The sequence below is a fragment of the Mastomys coucha genome, unplaced genomic scaffold (genome assembly GCF_008632895.1).
Source record: "Mastomys coucha isolate ucsf_1 unplaced genomic scaffold, UCSF_Mcou_1 pScaffold1, whole genome shotgun sequence".
Lineage (NCBI taxonomy): Eukaryota > Metazoa > Chordata > Mammalia > Rodentia > Muridae > Mastomys > Mastomys coucha.
In genome coordinates, this window is record NW_022196891.1 from 59746411 (window position 1) to 59766704 (window position 20294).

A 20294-nucleotide genomic window follows, 5' to 3' on the forward strand; every position below is an offset into this window, starting at 1 on the left:
ACTCAGGGCAGAAGTAACAGCATCAAGCCGGATCCATCTAATTCTGGAAGATAAAACAATCCAGTGGGATTTCTTTCAGCAATTAGCAACCAGAAACTATAATTACTCCATGTGGAGGGGAAAAAGAAAACTACGTTAATAACAGTGGGTTGGTTGATGTGATGGTAGGTAGGGAGAGGTCCCACACTACGCACAGTAAGGAGACCGAGCATCAAATGATGCTTATAGAGTGTACACTGTTTTCCATGCACTAGTGATTTTTCATTTCACACAGCCTGTAACGTGTATTATTTTCTTGTTCATTACCCTCTACTTCCATCAGCACTGTTCCATTCAAAGGCCAAAGCCAACGTTCTTGCCATAGGTTTCAAGGCCCTACTCCACTCTCCACCACTTTTTGATGTAGCTCCTCTTCCTTCCAACTCATTCACTGGTAAGGTCCAGTCACCAAGGCCTTGGCCAACAAGTGCTTGCTGACAGAAGCCTGTTATAGCTGTCTCCTGGGAGGCTCTGCTAGTGCCTAATACAGAAGTGGATGCTTACAGCCATCCATTGGACTGAGCACAAAGTCCCCAATGGAGGAGCTAGAGAAAGAACCCAAGGAGCTGAAGGGGTTTGCACCCCTCATAGAAGGAACAACAATATGAACCAACCAGTATCCCCAGAGCTCCAGGGTCTAAATCACCAACCAAAGAGTACACATGGAGGGACTCATGGCTCCAGCAGCATTTGTAGCAGAAGGTGGCCTTGTGGGACATCAATGAGAGGAGAGGCCCTTGCTCTCCTGAAGGCTTGATGCCCCAGTGTAGGGGAATGCCAGGACAGAGAAGCAGGAGCGGGTGGGTTAGTGAGCAGGGAGGGGGGGATGGAAAAGAGAAGTTTTCAAAGGATAAAATTTGCAATGTAAATAAAGAAAACATCTAATAAAAAAAAAAACAAAGAAAGAAAAGAAAAAAGTCCATTGTCCCTCCTAACAACTTAGACCCAGAGCCTACACTGTTAAGTGTGACAATATTCTAGCCCTCAGAAGGGTGAAGGCTTTGGCTCTGTGGATCCATAGATCTATCATAAGAAAGCAGAGCTCATCTTAGGTATTCTGGCAGGACCAGCAATTGCCTACCCTCTGTCAGTTCATTTGAAGTTTATGTTCAGAGAACAGTGGAATGATCTGAAATAAAGGAAAGATAGATTAAAGCCACAGACTGTCTGCTTAAAGTGTTTGGATGTTATGGTTCAGTCGCAAGATAGAAATCAAAAACCCACTTAGAACAGTTGTTCAAAACAGCAGATTTTCACAATCTCCCCTGATATGTTTAAGCTGCTTGTCTGTGCTCAGACTCATAAAAACCACACACCGCACTCGGCTGAGGCTGGGCAGGGTGGGCAGTGAAAGGTAACACTGTTTCTGGTTGCTGGAGAATTTTGTGTGTGCTTTTGATTTTTTTTACTACTAATGTACTAACTTTAGTTTCTTTCTTGCCTTTGGCTTAGTTTTATCATTCTTAGCTATATGACCAATTCCCCTCATTTCTTTTCAGTCATTCCTTTAAGGTATCTCAGCCTAGAGTTCTCAGTGTTTTGTAAGCACTGTGGAAAAGCCAGCTTGTGTCTGTGGCCAGGATCCCATGTACCCACACTGCCCTCTGGCTGCCCACCAAACCTGGCACACTAGATGTCTCAAATACTACTCTCCTACATTGTCTTTCCAAAGTCACATTTCCAGGGGCCTCCTGGGTTCACCCATCTTTTAGGAATAAACAGGAAAAGGTCTACTGCAATGTGAGTGTGCGTTGGTGGTGGCCAACTTCCAATATGTGCTTGTCTTTTTAAGGGGCACACCTTTAACAAATCTCTAATTGGTATGATCACTTAGAAGCTACAACAAACCCGGAGTGAGCATTTTTTAAAATAGATTCTCATGGACTTTATGATGCATATAGGTTCCCTTAAAATGACATAGGGAAAAGGGAGGAAGCAGAATTTAGGACAGAAACTAACCTTAGGCAGAATGTGACCCCATAGATCACAGTTTCTCAGTGGCAAAGTGTTCATTGAAGGTATGAATTATCAGGAGCATGGGTGACTTGGACAGCGAAGGAAGGCAGACTGAATGAGTTGTCTCTTGGGCTCAAAGTTTTGTCTGTCTGGGTAGTAAGTTTTGGTTTCTGATTGGGATTATCTGCAGTGTGAGAGATTGAACCTAAGACCTCCTACATGGTAGGCAAGGTTGCTTCTGCTGACAGACATGCACAGCCCTCTTAGGCTTCTTCTAGATCCAAATGCCCTTAAGCCACAGCATTTCTCTCAGAGCTTATTAACAATGTTAGATAAAGAGTGTTTCTGCTGTCGGGCGGTGGTGGCGCACGCCTTTAATCCCAGCACTTGGGAGGCAGAGGCAGGCAGATGTCTGAGTTTCAGGCCAACCTGGTCTACAGAGTGAGTTCCAGGACAGCCAGGGCTATACAGAGAAACCCTGTCTCGAAAACAAAACAAAACAAAACAAAAACAAAAACAAAAACAAAAACAAAAAGAGTGTTTCTGCTAACAGCATTCCTGTAGGGAACAATGCTTGTTTACTATCTACCACTTACACAGAGGAAAAACAGATTTATTTATGAGTCAATCTAAAGTACTAGGGTTAGAGTAAATACTAACTACCATTACTTTGTACCTTATGGATACCTTTTTTTTTTACAACTGCCTCCATAAATTCAAGCATATGGCTGGTAATTATATACTTGACTTCAGACAGTTGTTCCATAAATAATAAAAAAAAGCACGCTATTTAATTAAAATATACCCATTATCATAATTCTTGGTAACTGAGTTACTGAATTATTTAAGAATGTGTTCATAATAGAACATGTGAAGAATTTAAGTTAATTTGAGTCTTTAGCTATATTCTTGGATATGGATATGTACTAGGTTATTTCAGCTATCATAGAACATATGTTCCTACACAGTGTTTTAATATGACACAAAACAATTTTAGTGCAACAACTTTGAATAAGTAGACATGAACAAGGTATGGTCTTTTTAACCAAAAGTATGAGTTCAAGTGAAGAAGGTGTGTGTGTGTGTGTGTGTGTATGTATGCGTGTGTTATATGTATGTAGAATATATGTACATATATATATATAATACAAAACATAAATAAAGGATAAGCTTTATTAAAACAAAAGAACATATTAGAAAGGAAAAAAAGAGTCCCATTTTCAGATTTGGAATGAAATTACCTCAGCTCCTGCTCTGTGTGCTAATGTTTCTTTCACTGTGCAAAGTTGTGCCAGATACCACAGCATAAAACCAAATTCAGTCTATTATACTTAAGACATAATGGTTTTTAAAGTAAATAATAGGAAACTGAAATTTTTATAAAATGTAAGAGCCCATTAGAAGCCATCCAAACAAAAGAAGCCATGACATCACTTTTTCCATTGTGCCCTCCTGTGAACAACACAGAGACAAAAATTCAGAAGAGTTTGCAAGGATGTGTGTGACCACTCATCAACTAAGTCGCATGCATGGGAATTGCTTGCAACATTCAAAGACCAGGAATACTGCGTCAGTCTGCTGTCCTGAGACGTTTATAGAAAATTAAAGATGTGAATTTTAACACAAGAAAACATCCACTGTATTCTACAAGGAGGGTGCTAAGCAGAGCCAGGGTGTGGAGAGGAGAGGATTCAGGGAAGCTGAATATAAAACTTTGATGGTGAATTCATGGATTCAGTTTGTAAATTACCTTAAAATCCTTCTAGATCAATAAGTTTATGTTGAGGCCAGTTACAGAGTGTATTTGGCCATCAAAGAACAGCAGATAGCATTCAGTGTTTCTAAGCCAGAAAATACTTTGGACAAAGAATTGATTTTATAAAAATTACTTCCCCAAAATGGGCAGTATTGATTCTAAAGCCAGAAAGAAAGGAGGCAGCCAACCCAGACCAGCTCCTTCCGATGTTGGATTTCTCCTAAGTGTTTATAGTCAAATCAAGTTCCCTTTACAGATTTTGTCTTCTGAGAAGCCTCCAGTTATCTCTCCTTGCCATGAGCCCCAGAGCCTTGAGTTTGTGTCCAGACTGTGTAACCAGGCTGGTGTTACAGGCAGGTCTTTCTTGCTTCTCCCACAATGTCTGCACTTTGATAGCAGATGGTGTACTGTATGCAGTTTATTTCTTCTACCATTGTTCCATTGATAATACCAAACACAAAGTTGAAGGCAGTTTCTTAAGAACTACATTGTTGATGTATTTGTTTGTTTGTTTGAGGAAAGGATGTGGCTGCTCCTGCTCCTGTGCTACTGTGCGTATGTGGTGGTCAGGGGGCAATCTGTAGGAGTCACTTCTCTCCTTTCACTCTGTGGTCCTGGGGACTAAACTCAGGTTGTCAGGCTTGGCAGTAGCACTGAGCCATCTTGCCAGCTTAAGAAACATTTTTGGAATTTTATTTTTATGCCATGCTTATGTGCAATCAAACAATCAATGTCTGCCAGCAAAAGAAATTTAAATACTCTGAAGAAACATAGTATAGGCATGTGGTAAAGTAATATTTATTTAGTGACTACAAAATGCTCAGACTTGCTGGAATAGACTTGGGGTTAGACTAGAGAGGGTTGATGACCTCTCTAGCTGAGGCTATAAGCAGAAGACAGGGCTAGAAGACTTTGGGAGTCATGCTAATTAGTTCAGACTTTATCCTGAGAGCAATGGAGAATCCCCAAAGAGGGAAAAAGGCCAGGACAGGAGGCAGGGAAACTTGTGTAGCAACCCAAGTGAGAGAAGAAAAGTTTTGGTAAAGCAGTTTTGGCTGAAGAAAAGAGTCAAACTCAGAAACATAGCATGGAAATAAAACCAAATAGAGTTGAGAAGGATAGGGAGAGGAGAGGTAGAGAAAGAAAGAGAGAGAGAGAGAGAGAGAGAGAGAGAGAGAGAGAATAAAAAGCACAGGATGACATCTGATTTGCAGTTAAAGCGACTGAGGGAGCATCCACAGAGAGGAGACAAGGGGAGAACTGCAGGTTATGTCATGGAGCTGCTTTCAGGGAATGCTGGGTTGAAGCTTCTCGTGGACACATAGGCAGAACATGGGGGAGGAGGCTGAATATCATGAGGAGTTCCCGAAAAAGATCCCAGAACAAAGGTCTGGATTCAGAGTCTTCCAACAGAGGTGGTGAGCAAGCACTGGGGCCAGGGAGTTTGGCCAGACATAATGCAATGACTAATGAAGGAAGCAGTCTAGGGAAAAAAGACAGCAAAGGATGGGTAGGCCTTAAGGATGGCTGAAAAAGAGAGGCTGAATTAGAAAGAGGAAAACCAGAACAGAGTGTATAGAAGAACATAGGCTACTGAAGCAAAGGGGCAGACCTCGTCAATAAGGAGTACTCAGGGATGTCAGATGACAGGCGTGGGATTGTCCATTGTTAAACTATTTGTCCTGGACAAAAGCAGTTATGATACGGCGCTGCAGCAGAGACCAGACTATGGGGGTTAAAAAGTGAAAGATCAAAGTGGGAGAAGAGAAGAAGGTATGTAGACTCTAAGTCAGCTCAGGAGCAGCAGGGAAATGGAGAACTCATCAGAAGCATGGGCATCCCTCTAGCCCCAGCCCATTTCTTTTGTAAAAAGAGATGTGGAAATAGAAGAGACTTCAGCAACCTGTAGACTAATAGGGGGATCAGAGGCAGCAGGGAGCCTTTCTCTGTAGTCTGGTGGCAGGCCTTAGGCTCATTCCGGGGTAACAAAAAGACTTCATTTCCTTTTTCTCCTGTAGCCACCAAGCCATCAGCAAAATAGGACTCATGGATGAAGGATACGATGGCAACAGCTGAATCTAGTGGCCAGAAAATCTGGACTATGCCATATAGTAGCTGCTGGGCAAGTGTGTCAACTAAATTAAAACTTCACATTTTTTTTCATTAGCTAGTTCACTAGCATGTGTCAACTGCTTGGTAGCCATGTGCAGCTAGTGGATACTCTACTGACCAGCACACATAAGTGTGACTGTCATGTCTAAGCCTGGTGGGCACACTGCTGTGGGGTGAAGAAGCTCTATCAGGTTACCTCCAAAACACAAGACCATTCCTCAGAGGCCCAGGAAGGCAACTTACCATTTATATGTCTGGTTCCATCCAGTCAGATTGAATCAAAAAAGGAGTAGAGAGCTTCTAAAGGACCTTTAGGGAGTTTCTGGGTAAATATCATGTTGAACATCTTACGGGATTGTGTTAGAAGATGAGGGACTATAAATGAAGACCCACTTATTTCTAAGATTCATGTGAAGAATGAAGAGAGTTCTTAAAATTGACAGTTGATATTTGGTGCTGAGACCCCCCCCCCAACTGTCCCATATAGAAAACATCAAAGACTCGGTGGAAAATCGCAAAAAAAAAAAAATTCAGCAACATGCAGCAGCATCGAGGGGTGTGCATTGCGTACAAGCATGTGTGCATGTGTGTGTGTGTGTATGCGTATGTGCATGAGAGTATGTGTGTGCACGTATACATACATGCATGAGAGTGTGTGTGTGTGTGTGTGTGTGTGTGTGTGTGTGTGTACATAAGAGCCAAGGGACCAGGACACCAACTTCCAGATAGACATAACAGGAAAGCTGCACCCATAAAATCTCACAGTATGGCTGCCTGAACGTGACCTGCAGGAATACCACCAGCTGACATGCTAATAACCCAAATGACAGCATACTCCCAGGGCTCCAACCTTCCAGGGTGGCTGAAAGAAGGAAAGTTGTATCCCTGATAGGTGATTCAACCCCAGCTGGCCAGTCCTAAATGCATGCACATATGAGTAGCATTAAATGAAACAACTGAAGAGGTCATGAGTTTGAGAGGGAGTTGGGGAGCACAGGACAAGTTGGGGAGGAGAGAAAGAGGGGTGGAAATGACATACAGTACTCATACAGAATTCTCAACAATATAAAAAATTTAAATTCTAAAACAAGTTTCACTTATCTTTAAAATGATGCTTAGAGCATTGGACTTTATAACTTACTTGAATGGGTGATGTTTTTTTATTTTAAAAAATTATTTATTTGGGGAGAAATATAATAGAATTACATCATTTCCCTTTCCTCCCTCCAAGCCATCCATATACCCCTCTTTGCTCTCGAAAATTGATGACCTCTTTTTAATTAATTGTTGTCACATACAAATATGTATACATATACATATTTCTAAATACATAAATACAACCTGCTCAATGTGCATAATGTTATTTGTATGCATGTTCTCAGGGCTGATCATTTGGCACTGGGTAACCAATCAGTGTTCTGTTCCTTAGAGAGGGCTCTTCCTCCCACTCTCTGCATTCTTTATGCTAACGCAAAGGAGTGAGACTTTCAATGTCTTCTCAATTTGCCCAAAGTTAAGAGGTCTACATGATAACCATCCCAGTCAGGGACCAAACATTCAACCATTTTATCTCTAAATTTGGATATGAGTCAAAAACAGAACAAAACAAGACAACCCTCCAAAAACCAAAAACCAAACCAAAACAAAACAAAAACCCCTCTGCTATATCCTGGCAGCCAAGCTCTGGCTGCACAGGAGGAGACACTGTAGTGTAAAGAATAGGAACAAGGAATATCATTGCTTTAGAAGTCATGTTTGCTGTAGGGAAACATGAAAGAAGAATGTGGCGGGAAAGGCCTTGCCCTGCCGGCTCTGGTGTTTAGTGGAAGGTTTAAACTCACTGCCTTTGATAAATAGCAACAGAGGCATTCCTCGGGATCGGGAAAGAGACACAGTGAGGGTCCCAGGCCCCAGCATTTTCATGGTGCTCACATAACAAGAACTGAAGTAAGCTCACTGTGTAGTTTCAAGTGTGAGAAAACAAGTGTTCAGATCTCCTCAGCAGACGGGAAGCTAAACTGACCTTGGGGTCTGCTGCTTACAGTGGTGGGTGTGTGTGGGGGGGGCAGGATGTGTCTTTAATGGTCCATGACTGGAGCTTTAGTTCTCTTAAACCATGAACTGCAGAAAACTCAGGGACAGTCTGTGTCCAAGAGCAAATCCAAGAAGGGCACAAGAATTTGAACTTTCACTACCCAAGACATTCGGCTAAGGCCCTCATGTTCAAACAGTGTGACTGCTGGGGATGTCGGGAACTGACAGACAACTGGCCCAGGCCTTATTTTCTCAAATAGCAAAGACGAGGTAGGTTACCTAAGAAAATATAATTTAGGAGATTTTTTTTCCTCCTACAAGGAAGAAGGACAAATTAAAATCTCTTAAGTCATGAGGAAAGTTGATATTTTCATCTGAAATGTTCAACTTTTAGGCTCAGAAATTATATTGTTATATTTGAAATACCAAGTTTTAGAAGTCAGGAAATTCCAAGGCCAGCTCTCAGCAGAGCTTACTGAGGCTTACTGCACATGGCACGTGTTTTAGGGCCCACAGTTAACAACTGTGAGGTGGAGAAGGGAGGCCTTCAGTGGAGAATAGATTCTGTGGCAGAAAGAACCTGGAGATGTCCTGAACACTAGTCTAAAAATGAAGATTCTAATTTTAGCATTTGTTTTTCCTTAAAAAAAAAACAAAAAACAAAAAAAAAAACACTTTCAGACCAAAAAGTCAGCTCCATTGCAAACATCACACATACCTACACCTGTCGCTATCATCACACAAACCTGAGGACTGGTATTCTCATGATGACTCACTGAAACTTTTAGGAACCAGGAGCCTATTTTCTTCAGTCCTAGACCTTTCTTTTCTGTCTTTGGAACTCAGAAATACTTACATAATTATCTTCAAATATGGCTTGATTTTCCCTCCTCGATGGAAACAGCATTCCTGCCAACTTTAAAATTTATAGCTACAACCATATTTTTTTAATTTTTAAAAGCACAGAAAAGACCACAATCCTTCAAAGTGATTTTGAAATGAACATTTCCCCATCTTCGTTATTACCTCACATCACACTGAAATGTACTCCATATACAAATGGAAAGAACATTTACCTTTGATTCTTAGCGTCAAACATTATCTTTGATGGGATTACTAGAAAAATGAGGGACAGAATAAACAGGGGCTAAATCTAATCAATCGCTCTGTATGCATGCATTGAAATAGCACGATGAGAGCCATTACTATGTAGTTAACACATATTCATGAAAAATTAAGCATTGTCTTTGTAATAATGAAATTAGCACCTAAAAAATATTCCGGAGGCAATCATACAAAAGTTATTATACACTTTAATACAAAAAAACTCTGCATGGCTGGGGAGGTGGTTGAGTGGATAACAGTACTTGCTATCCAAGCATGAGTACTTCAACTCAAATTCTCAGCCCCCTCCCCCTCTTACACAACCACTCATGGCTATGGGTGCCTGTGACCCCAGCACTGGGAGCTGACAATAGATTGGTCCCTGGAATTCACTGACCAGCCAGACTTGCAGAAACGGTAAGCTTCCAGTTCAGACACCAAGTCTTAAAAAAGAGTAAGGCACAGAGAAATAAAAGACAGCCAACTTCATTGTCTGGTTTTGCCTATGTGTGCATGGGCACATGATTCCACATGCCTACCATACACTATATACAACATATATACATATACACATATACTACAAACTACACACACACACACACACACACACACACACACACACACACACACGCGCGCGCGCGCGCGCACAGACAGACACACACCGCAAACACACATTTTAAGAAAGAACAGTGAGTCCTGTGATTAAGTTATTTTGTTTTTATGTATGGGGAGAGGAGAACAGGGCAGACAGAGAAGTAGAGTGGGGAGGCAGAGAGAGGGATAGAAGGGGCAAAAGGGAGGGATATATATATATATATATATATATATATATATATATATATAGAGAGAGAGAGAGAGAGAGAGAGAGAGAGAGAGAGAGAGAAACTTATCTTAACAGACAGTTTTAACATAGTTTTCTAACACATTTCCATCTAGTTTCTAATTTCATTGATTTATCTTCTGACAGTTCTCAGAGGGACATAAGACAGAGATTATTCCTTGTTCTGTTTGTTAAATCAGTAAGAGGAAAAAACAAAAACAAAAACAACCCAGCTGCTGGCTTCCAGACCAATTCTTTAAAAGGAAGTTTGGGGGAGAACCATGCAGCATTCCAATCTTCTGGGGAAGTTTTAACAGCACTTCTTTTCCCTCAACAAAATACAGCCCAACTCACTGGTAATCAGAAGCCAGCCCCTGGATCACAGAGACGCTGCACCAAAGGCTGTGTCTGAAAGCTCTAGACTTAAAAACCTAAAAATTAATATAATAATGTATCCCTGCAACCTCTGAGGCAAAGTATACTTAAATTTATTGGAAAAAGAAATAAACCTTAGCCCATCAAAAGAAAGAAAGCAAAGAACAGAGAGTGAGTGGTAGATTGACAGACAGAGAAGTAGGTAGGTAAGTGGGTGGGTAGGTAGGTAGGTGGGTGGGTAAGTAGGTAGGTGGATAAGTTGGTAAGTAGGTGGGTGGGTGGGTAAATAGGTAGATGATAGGTAGGTAGGTAGGTAGGTAGGTGGTTAGGTGGGTAGATAGGCAGATGGGTAGTCAGGGAACTATTGATCTGGGGAAGGGGGATAAAGCTGGGTAGGGCTGCACACACCTGTAAACTCAGCACTGATAAAGCAAAGGCAAGAAGATCAAGAGTTCAAGGCCATCTCTGGCTACATAAAGAGTTTGAGGCTAGCAAGGACTAGATGAGACCATATCTCGAGGGGGGATGAAACCCACCATGCTCAGTGAAGTTTAAATTGTAACTGTGATACTTTAAAGCTGTGAGTCTTTCAAAAGGCATTGGGTTTTTGTTCCATCTTCTTGGCTTGGGGTAGCAACATAACAGCCTTTTTGCTTTTGACACACTGCATCTAGCTTACTTATATAGCTACCATATGTTTGTAAGATCCTAATTGGTGTTTTCCCATCACAAAAGCCAACACTGAAGGAAGCATTCCTGTTATTTCTAATGATGTAAAGATAACATTCATCTTTTAAACTACTCAGACAATGGAAGAGCTTGCCATCTTAAGGCCTTACATACCTGTCACTTATTAGACAACCCCCTGAAAGGCAGATGATCATTTCTCTGTCTTGATGTTTCCTCTATAGGAACTAGAACAGAGCTACCTGGAGTTGACTGACTGAAGGGAGAACTGTGAGAAATTCTAGACCAAGGAGGGAGAGATACACGCTGAAGGCTAAGTGATTTTACCGAATGATATGAGCAGAAAATGGAGAGAGACATGGGACCAAAAGAGAGAGCACAGGTCTACAGGAAAGGATCATGTAGTAGGTACCCATACAGAATAGGAGTGGTCAGTGTAGCTGAAAGGACAACTGAGTAAGGGAACATGTTCATCACAGAGCTCTGAGATGTTCACCCATGGCACACTGATGGGAATGGCCAGGAAACATTAAACAGTGAGAGCCACTGGATAAAGAATGACTGACACCATTACTTCAGCTATGAAAGCTATAGCTTAAATTAGAACGAGATGCTTTCCTTTGAGTAATTGAGATTCTCCTGCCTAAAACGAACTTATAAATCTCTAGGGCCACTACTTAGTTTAGATCACATGGTCTGTGTATGTTTCTTCTAAGTCTGGGTGTAATAAAATAAATTGTGTTGATACTTACCGTGTCTTATTTTCCTTTGCCCCTGTTCTTGGACATGTAGTTCAAGTAAAAGCACATAAACTCTTTTATTTTATACTTAATATAAAATAGGCTCTACTCTGTACTCTTTCGATTGTAACAATTTGATTGCCATGTTAAAACTAGAATGGAGATTCTTAAAACATAACAAATATTGGTTCCATTGATAGCAAAAAAAAGTAGTGAATTCAGGACCTTAATTTGTAACATAATGAATAACTATCTGTGTTATGACCTGTGAAGAATAGTAATATATAAACAAAGGTGTATAAATCTATATGTTTTATAAATGTAGTATGATCAGTCTAACAAATCACATCTAAATTTTAAAAGAAATTGTAGTATAGGGAAGTCTAAACAGCTTACTATTTTGGATCTTATGGGTTGTCTGTTCGGATTTTATTTACATGGCTTTGTGTATTGCATTTTGAGACAGGCTCTAACTCTGTAGCTCAAGCTGGTGGAATCCAGCTCTCAACAATCCTCCTGGCTCAGCCTCCCAAATGCTGATTACAAGTGGGAACTGCCACACCCACCTTGAATTGTAGTTGATATTATTTGATATATGATGCAATTTGAATTGTATTTGGCATTGATTGAAGAAAGAATATTACCCTGAAATTTTAATGTGCCATTATTGTTGTTCATCTATGGTAGTTTAAGTACACACTGAAGATCACCTTCCAAAAATAATGATTATTGGCCGGGCAGTGGTGGTGCACGCCTTTAATCCCAGCACTCAGGAGACAGAGGCAGGCGGATTTCTGAGTTCGAGGCCAGCCTGGTCTACAGAGTGAGTTCCAGGACAGCCAGGGCTACACAGAGAAACCCTGTCTCAAAAACAAAACAAAACAAAACAAAACAAAACAAAAATAATGATTATTAAAGACACGTGACTGCACAAGAAACCCAACTACCATCTTTTCTCAAGAGAATAATAAATTTCCCTGCTCTATAACTGCAGGGTTCTAAGGTAGATGGATTCAGAATTACCCTGACCCAGACTGTCCTGTCAAAAGGAAGTATTTCTGTCATAGAAATTAATAATGTATGTTTAAAAAAATAGCAGTAGGATTGCATACAAGGATCAGTTATCCCACGTACTTTGCAAAGCCGATGAAGTCCTCATGGTTGGTGTTAATGTAAGAGACTTGAATGTCAATCAACAACAGGACCTAGAAGACAGAGAGAATCATTGTTGTAATGACCCATCTTCAAAATTCTCATAGGTTAAATTCAATCATTGCTTGTGTTATTTATCAGTGTTTGGTTTTTAAAGTGATCTTTTGATTAAAATAACACATAGGTTTTCCCTTTTGGAGTCTTTTTCACTCTAAATATGTAAGTTAAAAAAAAATCTATGTGGTAGGTAAGTCTGAGCATCATGTGAAGAGAACAGCATTGTAGTTCACAGACAGGTACTGTTTGCTGTCATAGCACGAAGCCTACAATTATTCTGTTCCTCCAAAACAGAGGCTTTGTTCTAAGAAAGGCAAGCATTTATAGGCAATATGGCTTCTTGGTTTTCTTAGCCTTTTCCATCCCTTTCTTTCTTCTTAAAACTTCACTATTTTATTTACTTATTCACTTTGCATCCTGATTGCAACCCCTCTCCTCTCAATTCACCCTTAAAGATCCTTCCCTCCACTACCCCCTCTCCTCTCCTCAGGGAAGGGGAAGCCCCACCTTGGGTACTACCTGCCCTGGGACATCTAGTCCAAGCAGGACTAAGTATATTCTCTCCAACTGAGGCCAGGCAGGGGGAAGGGGATTCAATGGCAAGGAATAGAGACCTAGACAGCCCCTGCTCTAATTGTTAGAGGAACCACATGAAGACCAAGCTGTACATCTGCTACAAAAGTGTAGGGGGCCTGGGTCCAGCCCCTGGGTGATCTTTGGCTGGTGGTTCTGTATCAGTGAGCCCCCCATGGGCCCAGGTGAGTTGACTCTCTAGGTGTTCTTGTGGTGCCCTGGACCACTCCAGCTCACTCAATTCTATCTTTTAAGCTCCTTCTAGGCAGTAGGAATACTTCATTTATCAACTCTGAAAAGGAATATACAAAGAAATGCAGACCCTGCATCAGAGGAGTGAAGTTCATTATCTGACTGAAACGTCAGCAAAAGCTCAGTTAAACTGTCATCTCAGCAAGGGAGGCTTCCCTGGTATTTTAGACTCAGTTACTTGCCATGCTCCATCAGTCTACTGTGCCTCATTTCCTATAGAGCACTAGTTAGTACTCAGAGGAGATTTGACATACTCTGCACAAGGTGCTATGAGATGTGCTTTGTGATTGGCCAGGGCCTGGACAAGGGTCTCCAGCAACATGGGAGTTAGTGGGATTTATGAAGGAGTGGGTTGAATATGTGACAAGCAACACAGAGATGTTTTTTCACTGTTAGATGCATGTGAAATATAGCTTAGAGATATGGAAGGCCTCCTTGTGAAGAAATGACCTGTGGGCAGCCATAGGACCTGAGAAAGGCAAGAAGGGAGTAGGGAGAAAAGAAATTGTCGGAGAAAGACTTTATTTATTCTGGGGATTTTCCAATGAACTTCTCTCGTTATGTTACCTTTTGGTCCTTCAACTCTGCTGTATCTGAGGATGCTGAGACTTGGTGACATGTAAAGAAAATTAAGAACCTCTGCCTGGTCTATATTTATATTTTTGAGCCTTTTTTTCTTTTACAAGAAAAGGAAGAAGAAGAAGAGGAAGATGACAAAGAGGGAAAAAATGCCTTATGTAGCCCAGGCTAGCCATAAACTCACTATATTGCAGGGATGATCTTCAATTCCTGACCCTATATCTGGCGCTGATTATAAAACCTAGGGTTTGGGCCATGCTAGGCAAGCACTGCTTCTGAGAGGCACAGTGAGGGCTTTTGCACTGAGTACCTTCACTGTCAGAGTCATTAAAGAGCACCCGAGTCATCATACCAGTTAAAAGGCATGCGTTCTTCCTAACACTCCAGTATGGGTGTTTCCTTGATAATATCTTCCCTAACCCTGATCACCCAGGACCAGGCCTCCCTATGACTCAATTCTATAACACAAAGGCATCACGCATCACTGAAACACCTATTGCATGTGTTTGCCAAAAATGTAACGAATCGTTTGCATCACCTTTTGGTTTTGTGGTTTTTCTCAACAGAAGTAGGCACAGTCTCCAGCCATACCACCCCGAATGCACCCAAGGTCTTCAGAAGCAAAGACAACGTTTATTTTATTTCTCATCTTATCCCCAGAACCAAGCACGATATGTAAAATAGATGCCAAATAAACGTTTGTGGTTTTAGGCTTTTTTAAACTATCTGTGAAGCTAAAAGAATGGTCTGTTTTAATGTGAGCAATTTCTTCCCATGTAATTAGTACTTGGCCAGTTTATGCTCGTATTAGTACTTAGGCCTCAGTATCCAGCACTGTGGGTCCTCAGGCTTTGCTTTTGTGGCTAATCTCAATTAGTCATCTGCCCAAATCTTGCTGAGAATCACAAAGGGACCTGCCAAAGATGGATTTTAAAGGTCACTCTGGGTCTACTCAGCTCAGGGACTGTCAGGCCAGCAACGTTGTATGTTCATGAAAAAAAAAAAATCCCATATCAGACACAAACTGATTTTATCTCTTGAAAACTACAGAGGGATGATTATTGACTTACCAATAGTGTTACCTCTACTCTCCCACAAGCCAAATCAGATTCTCCTAGCTATTATATTCTCCAGGCTCATTTGCCAAGATTCCATATAAAGTATAATGCTTAAGTACAAATAAATTGTTCTGGCCTAAAGAATGAAATATCCACATATTTGGCAGCGTAACCCACAGCTACTGTGAGCACCCTGGGCAGAGATACACATTAATTGGACTGCAGTTTGGGAAAGAGTGGAAAAATAAAAGCTATGGCTCCTCTCATTCATATTCCTGGAAATTGAGAATCTGGGTTCACTTGAGGATAACAGCCAGGTTGCATTTGGAAGATGAAGAAAATGGTCCTTTTTTTTTTTTTTCACTTTCTCAGAGTTTCTCCCTGTGATTTTCCCCAGTTACTGGATAATGGTTGAAGACAAACAAAGCTTTTCCTTATAGCAGCAGTAACTCACAGAGATAACTACTACGACATGCAATTAGGCATATAGAAACAGCTAGAAAAATAGCTGTTAACATATGATGCTTTAATAACCTTTAAGAACAAAACTTCCAGATTTATGAGTTCTTGTGTTTAATTTGAGGATTCTTTTTCTACCCTCAATGTTTCCTGGGCAGGAGTAGTTAATACTTTCATTTAAAAGAATTTTTTTTTTTTAAAGAAAGTAAATGGTAGGAATATCTCGAAGTATTGCAGAGACATGGAGACTTGAGGGAATGGGGTGCTCTGATAAGATGTTTCAACAGGATAGAGGCTCAAGACAGCACACAGCCCAGCATGTAAGTGGACATCTATCCAAAATGACGTGATTATGCTTCCAAAATGTGTTTCTTCTGATAAGTCTAAACCAGGAGAGGACACAAGCTCCTAGAGGTGTTGGCTGGATATCAGGACAGGCACTCAGGTTATTCCTTTAAGAGGAAAACCCAAAACTAGACAGAGGGCTCAAGGGTTAAGAGCACTCTTATAGGTATCTGGATCCCAGTACCCATAATAAGCTGGGAACCCAACATATGCTATAACCCCAGCACTGAGAGAGAGGGAGGGAAGGAGGGAGAGAGAGAGAGAGAAAGACAGAGGGGGGGATAGCTGGATCTTGCTGTCTTCTAGCCTAGTCAAAAAAGCACTAGTCCAGTGGTTCTCAGCCCTCCTGATGCTGTGACCCTTCAATACAGTTCCTCAGGCTGTGGTGACCCCCTTGACCATAAAATTATTTTCACTGCTACTTCATAACTGTAATTTTGCTACTGTTATGGATCATAATGTAAACATCTAATATGCAGGATATCTGATATGCGACCCCTGTGAGAAGGTCATTCAACCCTAAAGGGGTCCCGGTCCACAGGTTGAGAATCATTACACTAGCCTCCTATTCAGAGAGAGACTTCTGAAGGTCTTCTAAAGATTTAAAGATGAGCCTCTGAAGAAAAAAATGGAGAGTAATACATGAGAATACTTAATTCTCTCCTCTAGTCTCTGTGCACATGCAGATACTCACATACTTGTACACACACATACATATATACTCACACATGTGCTTTTACATTCTCTCACAAATAAATAAATAAATAAATAAATAAATACTTTTTAAGAAGAGTGAGACACCTATGCCATCTCTAGCACCCTCTTGGAGAATGGATTAATTAGTATATCAAAGACACAGAATGTTTCCCGGCAGTCAGAACAGGTCATGGCTTCCCATCTCTCCCATGCTTCATGAAGTGAATAAGAGCTCAAGTTAATTCTATGGTTTTAATCTGAAGACACTATGCACACATTTGTGCTTCCAATCTTTGCCCTTATTTCATGGTGCTAGAACTTCATGGGAAGTTCTGGAACCTTGCTGTAGAGTGAGCTGGCAGAAGTCACTAGGGGTGGGCCCTGGAGAATTATATCCAACCCTAGGTCCAGTTCCACTCCTTGCTTCCTGGCTTGGCAGCATGTGAACAGCCTCGGTGACATGCTCCTTCCACCAAACTTTGCCATCTTCCCATATCTTGAAACTAATCCATCCCCTCCTTAGGTTGTTTGTTCAGATGCTGTAGTCTCAATAATGCAAAAGTAATGGATACAGATAGGTACTAGAGACACGGTTGTGACTCAACTGACCATGTAGTTCCTCAGCCATTGGAGCTGGTTTGCAGGAGGGATTTGAATATATGGACATGTGGGATTTAAAAGAAAGTCTTAGAATATTTTACATTGTATGATTATTATATTCTGGCAAAGAATTTGTCTGTGTTTGGCCTGTGTCTTGAAATTTTTCAGGCTGAATTCAAAAAGTAATGGACCAATTATTTAGTGAGGGAATTTCAAGACAGCATAGAATTCAGGAATGCGGTATGGTTTATTGCTAGCTGTTTTTAGGAAGATTCACAGAAAGAATCAGGAGCAAAAAAGCAAAATATGTGGGAAAAAAGGCTTCGGGGGAAGGAGAATGAGCTCACTTGCGTTGGCAGGTAAACAGATGTAGCTCTTAAAAGTATTTAGAGCCCTTCGAGAAAATCCAAGTGGTTGCACAAGCTAACACTAGGGCCTCACGGATATTTTGGGAATTGGGCAGATGCCACCTATCAAGGATCCCATCTACAAAACTTCAAGCTCAGAATACTTCTCCTTGATAAACACCGATCCCCCCCCAGAGTGCCCTGTTCACAAAGGGCCACATGTGAGAGCATTCCCCGGATTCAGCCACCTGGGTAATCAGAGGTCAGTACAACCTCAGCCAAACAGAATCTGACAACTCTTCAGGCCAGACAGTATACCTTGGCATTGTCCATGAAACGCCGCGGTTTGGGTTTGAAGTGTCTCCCATGGGCTTATGTTTTGAATGCTAGTTCCCCCAGATAATGGTGCTGTTGTGGAAGACTGCTGACATTTTAGAGGTGGACACTGGTTGGAAGAAGTGTGTCACCTTGGGTGAGTCTTTCAAAGTTATGACCATGTGTTGTGCGGGAATATCCTTTGAGCCAAACCACTGCATTTTCAGAATTTAGGCTGTGCCTACTCACCAAAGATCATTACAGCTGGCTTTGCTGACTGTTGGCTTTCCCTCTTAGAAGGATGATGGGGAGGATCATTGGTCCCCTACCTGAATATCCCGCCAACCCTTCCAACCAGATGTATGCAATTCTGAACCAACTGCACATGGCCTTTCAGTCTCTGAGAAGGACTAGAGTAGTGAATCTCAGCCTTCCTAATGTTGTGCCCCTTTAATACAGTTCCTCATGTTGTGGTGACCCCCAACCACAAAATTATTTTGGTTGCTACTTCATAATTGTAATTTTTTCTATTGTAATTATGAATTTTAATATAAATGTTTGTGCTTTTTGATGGTCTTAAATGACCCCTGTGAAAGGATCAATCAACCTCAAAGGGGTCATGATCCATAGGTGGAGAACTACTGGGCTAGAGGCTACATCTAGGGAAGGGCTAGGAGAGGGGGCTCCATCCATGCAACCATGAAGGTGCCCCCATCCATAGTGGCTGCTTTAAGGTCACCCATTCTCCTGCCTAAAGCTATGGACCCATTACTCTGTAAGAAAGCCTGGTAAACTCACTGGTTCCGCAGAATGAGCTTTGGGAGAATTGCAACTTGGTTTTTCATTGGGACAGTAGGGGGGGATACACAACACAACTTCCCTCCCTTGAGTTGTTTCTGTTGTGTATTATAGTCACAGTGATGCAAAGGTAAATTACCAGAACAAAGTGCTGTGTGTGGATTACTCCATTTCATCTTTACAATGCCCATAAGTTAAGTACCATTGTTTATTTCCAGGGTGAGGAAATTGACAGAAATGTATATGTATTTATGTGTGTGTGTGTGTGTATACACACACATACACACATACACACACACATACACACACATACATGCACATATATATACACACATATATATGTATATGTATATACATACACATACACATATACATATATACATATATATATATGAAATAACTCATCAGATAAGTCACTTGCTATCAAGCCTGAACTTGATCTTTATAACTAACATAATGGAGAGAACTGATTCTCACAGAACACACACACACACACACACGCACACAAGCACACATGTACACATGCATACACACACATGCATGCAGTAAATAGTTTAAAGGATGCAAATAACTTATAAGATGTTCCATAGAAAGTAAGAGTTAGAGCTCGGACTTGATGTCCAGGTAGTCTAAGCTCAGAGTCCACTAACTTAACAACAATTAGAGCTCCAAGGACACAAGGGGTAAGTCTGGCATACTTCATGACAATGACATAGGGAATCCCCTTGACTCAGCCATAGCCTTTTTGAATCCTAATCACTACAATCACTCTAGACCACACCCCATACACTCACACATAGCTTCTTAGCATGTTATAAATACACAGCACTGTCAGGCTGCTAGGAGTGTTAGAACCAGACTCTGGCATCAATACTGGGCATGACTCTTTGATGTTAGCATGGCATAAAATAAGCACATCCCAGGCAGAAGTAGTGTCTTTTGTCCTAGTCATTTCAGAAGCTTGTGTCTTCTGATGGAAAGCCTTGGCTCCACCATGGCACTGCAAGCCAGGACAATGCTTCAGTCAGAACATCTAGTATAAACTCAAGTCTGTGAAGTCACAGATCTGTCTGCTCACACTCTTCCATTTCATGAACTTTGGGGTTGATTCTCAGACTCTAGGACCTGGTTGATCCAAAACAAATGCTAAACTGAACATGTCATTTTAGCGAAACAGAAAAAGAAATGAAAGAATGAAAAAGTCAACGTGAGAATGTCAACACCTGACCTATGTAAGGTCACAAAGATGGTTAAAACAATACATTACTTTTTTCTCAATATTGTTTTTACTTAGGATCCCTATGAATTAAGTTTATATAATATCATTTGAATGTTGCAGCCTAAAAACACAAGTTAAAGTAGTGTCTTATTTATTTAGTATCATGTGTATAGTTGATTCCTTTGCACCAGGTCTGCAATGGGTAGTTTTTTTTTTTTTTT

At 41.0% G+C, this 20294-nt stretch overlaps 1 protein-coding gene across 6 annotated transcripts in view; it reads right to left on the minus strand.

Moving 5' to 3' along the window:
* The window catches only part of Dnm3 (dynamin 3), a 486761-nt gene that overhangs the window by 298636 nt on the left and 167831 nt on the right, over positions 1–20294 (minus strand). For all 6 annotated transcript variants that reach the window (XM_031387157.1, XM_031387138.1, XM_031387130.1 and 3 more), the window contains exon 12: positions 12758–12828. In XM_031387157.1, coding sequence (XP_031243017.1) covers positions 12758–12828 — 71 coding nt within the window. The remainder of the gene's footprint in view (positions 1–12757; positions 12829–20294) is intronic.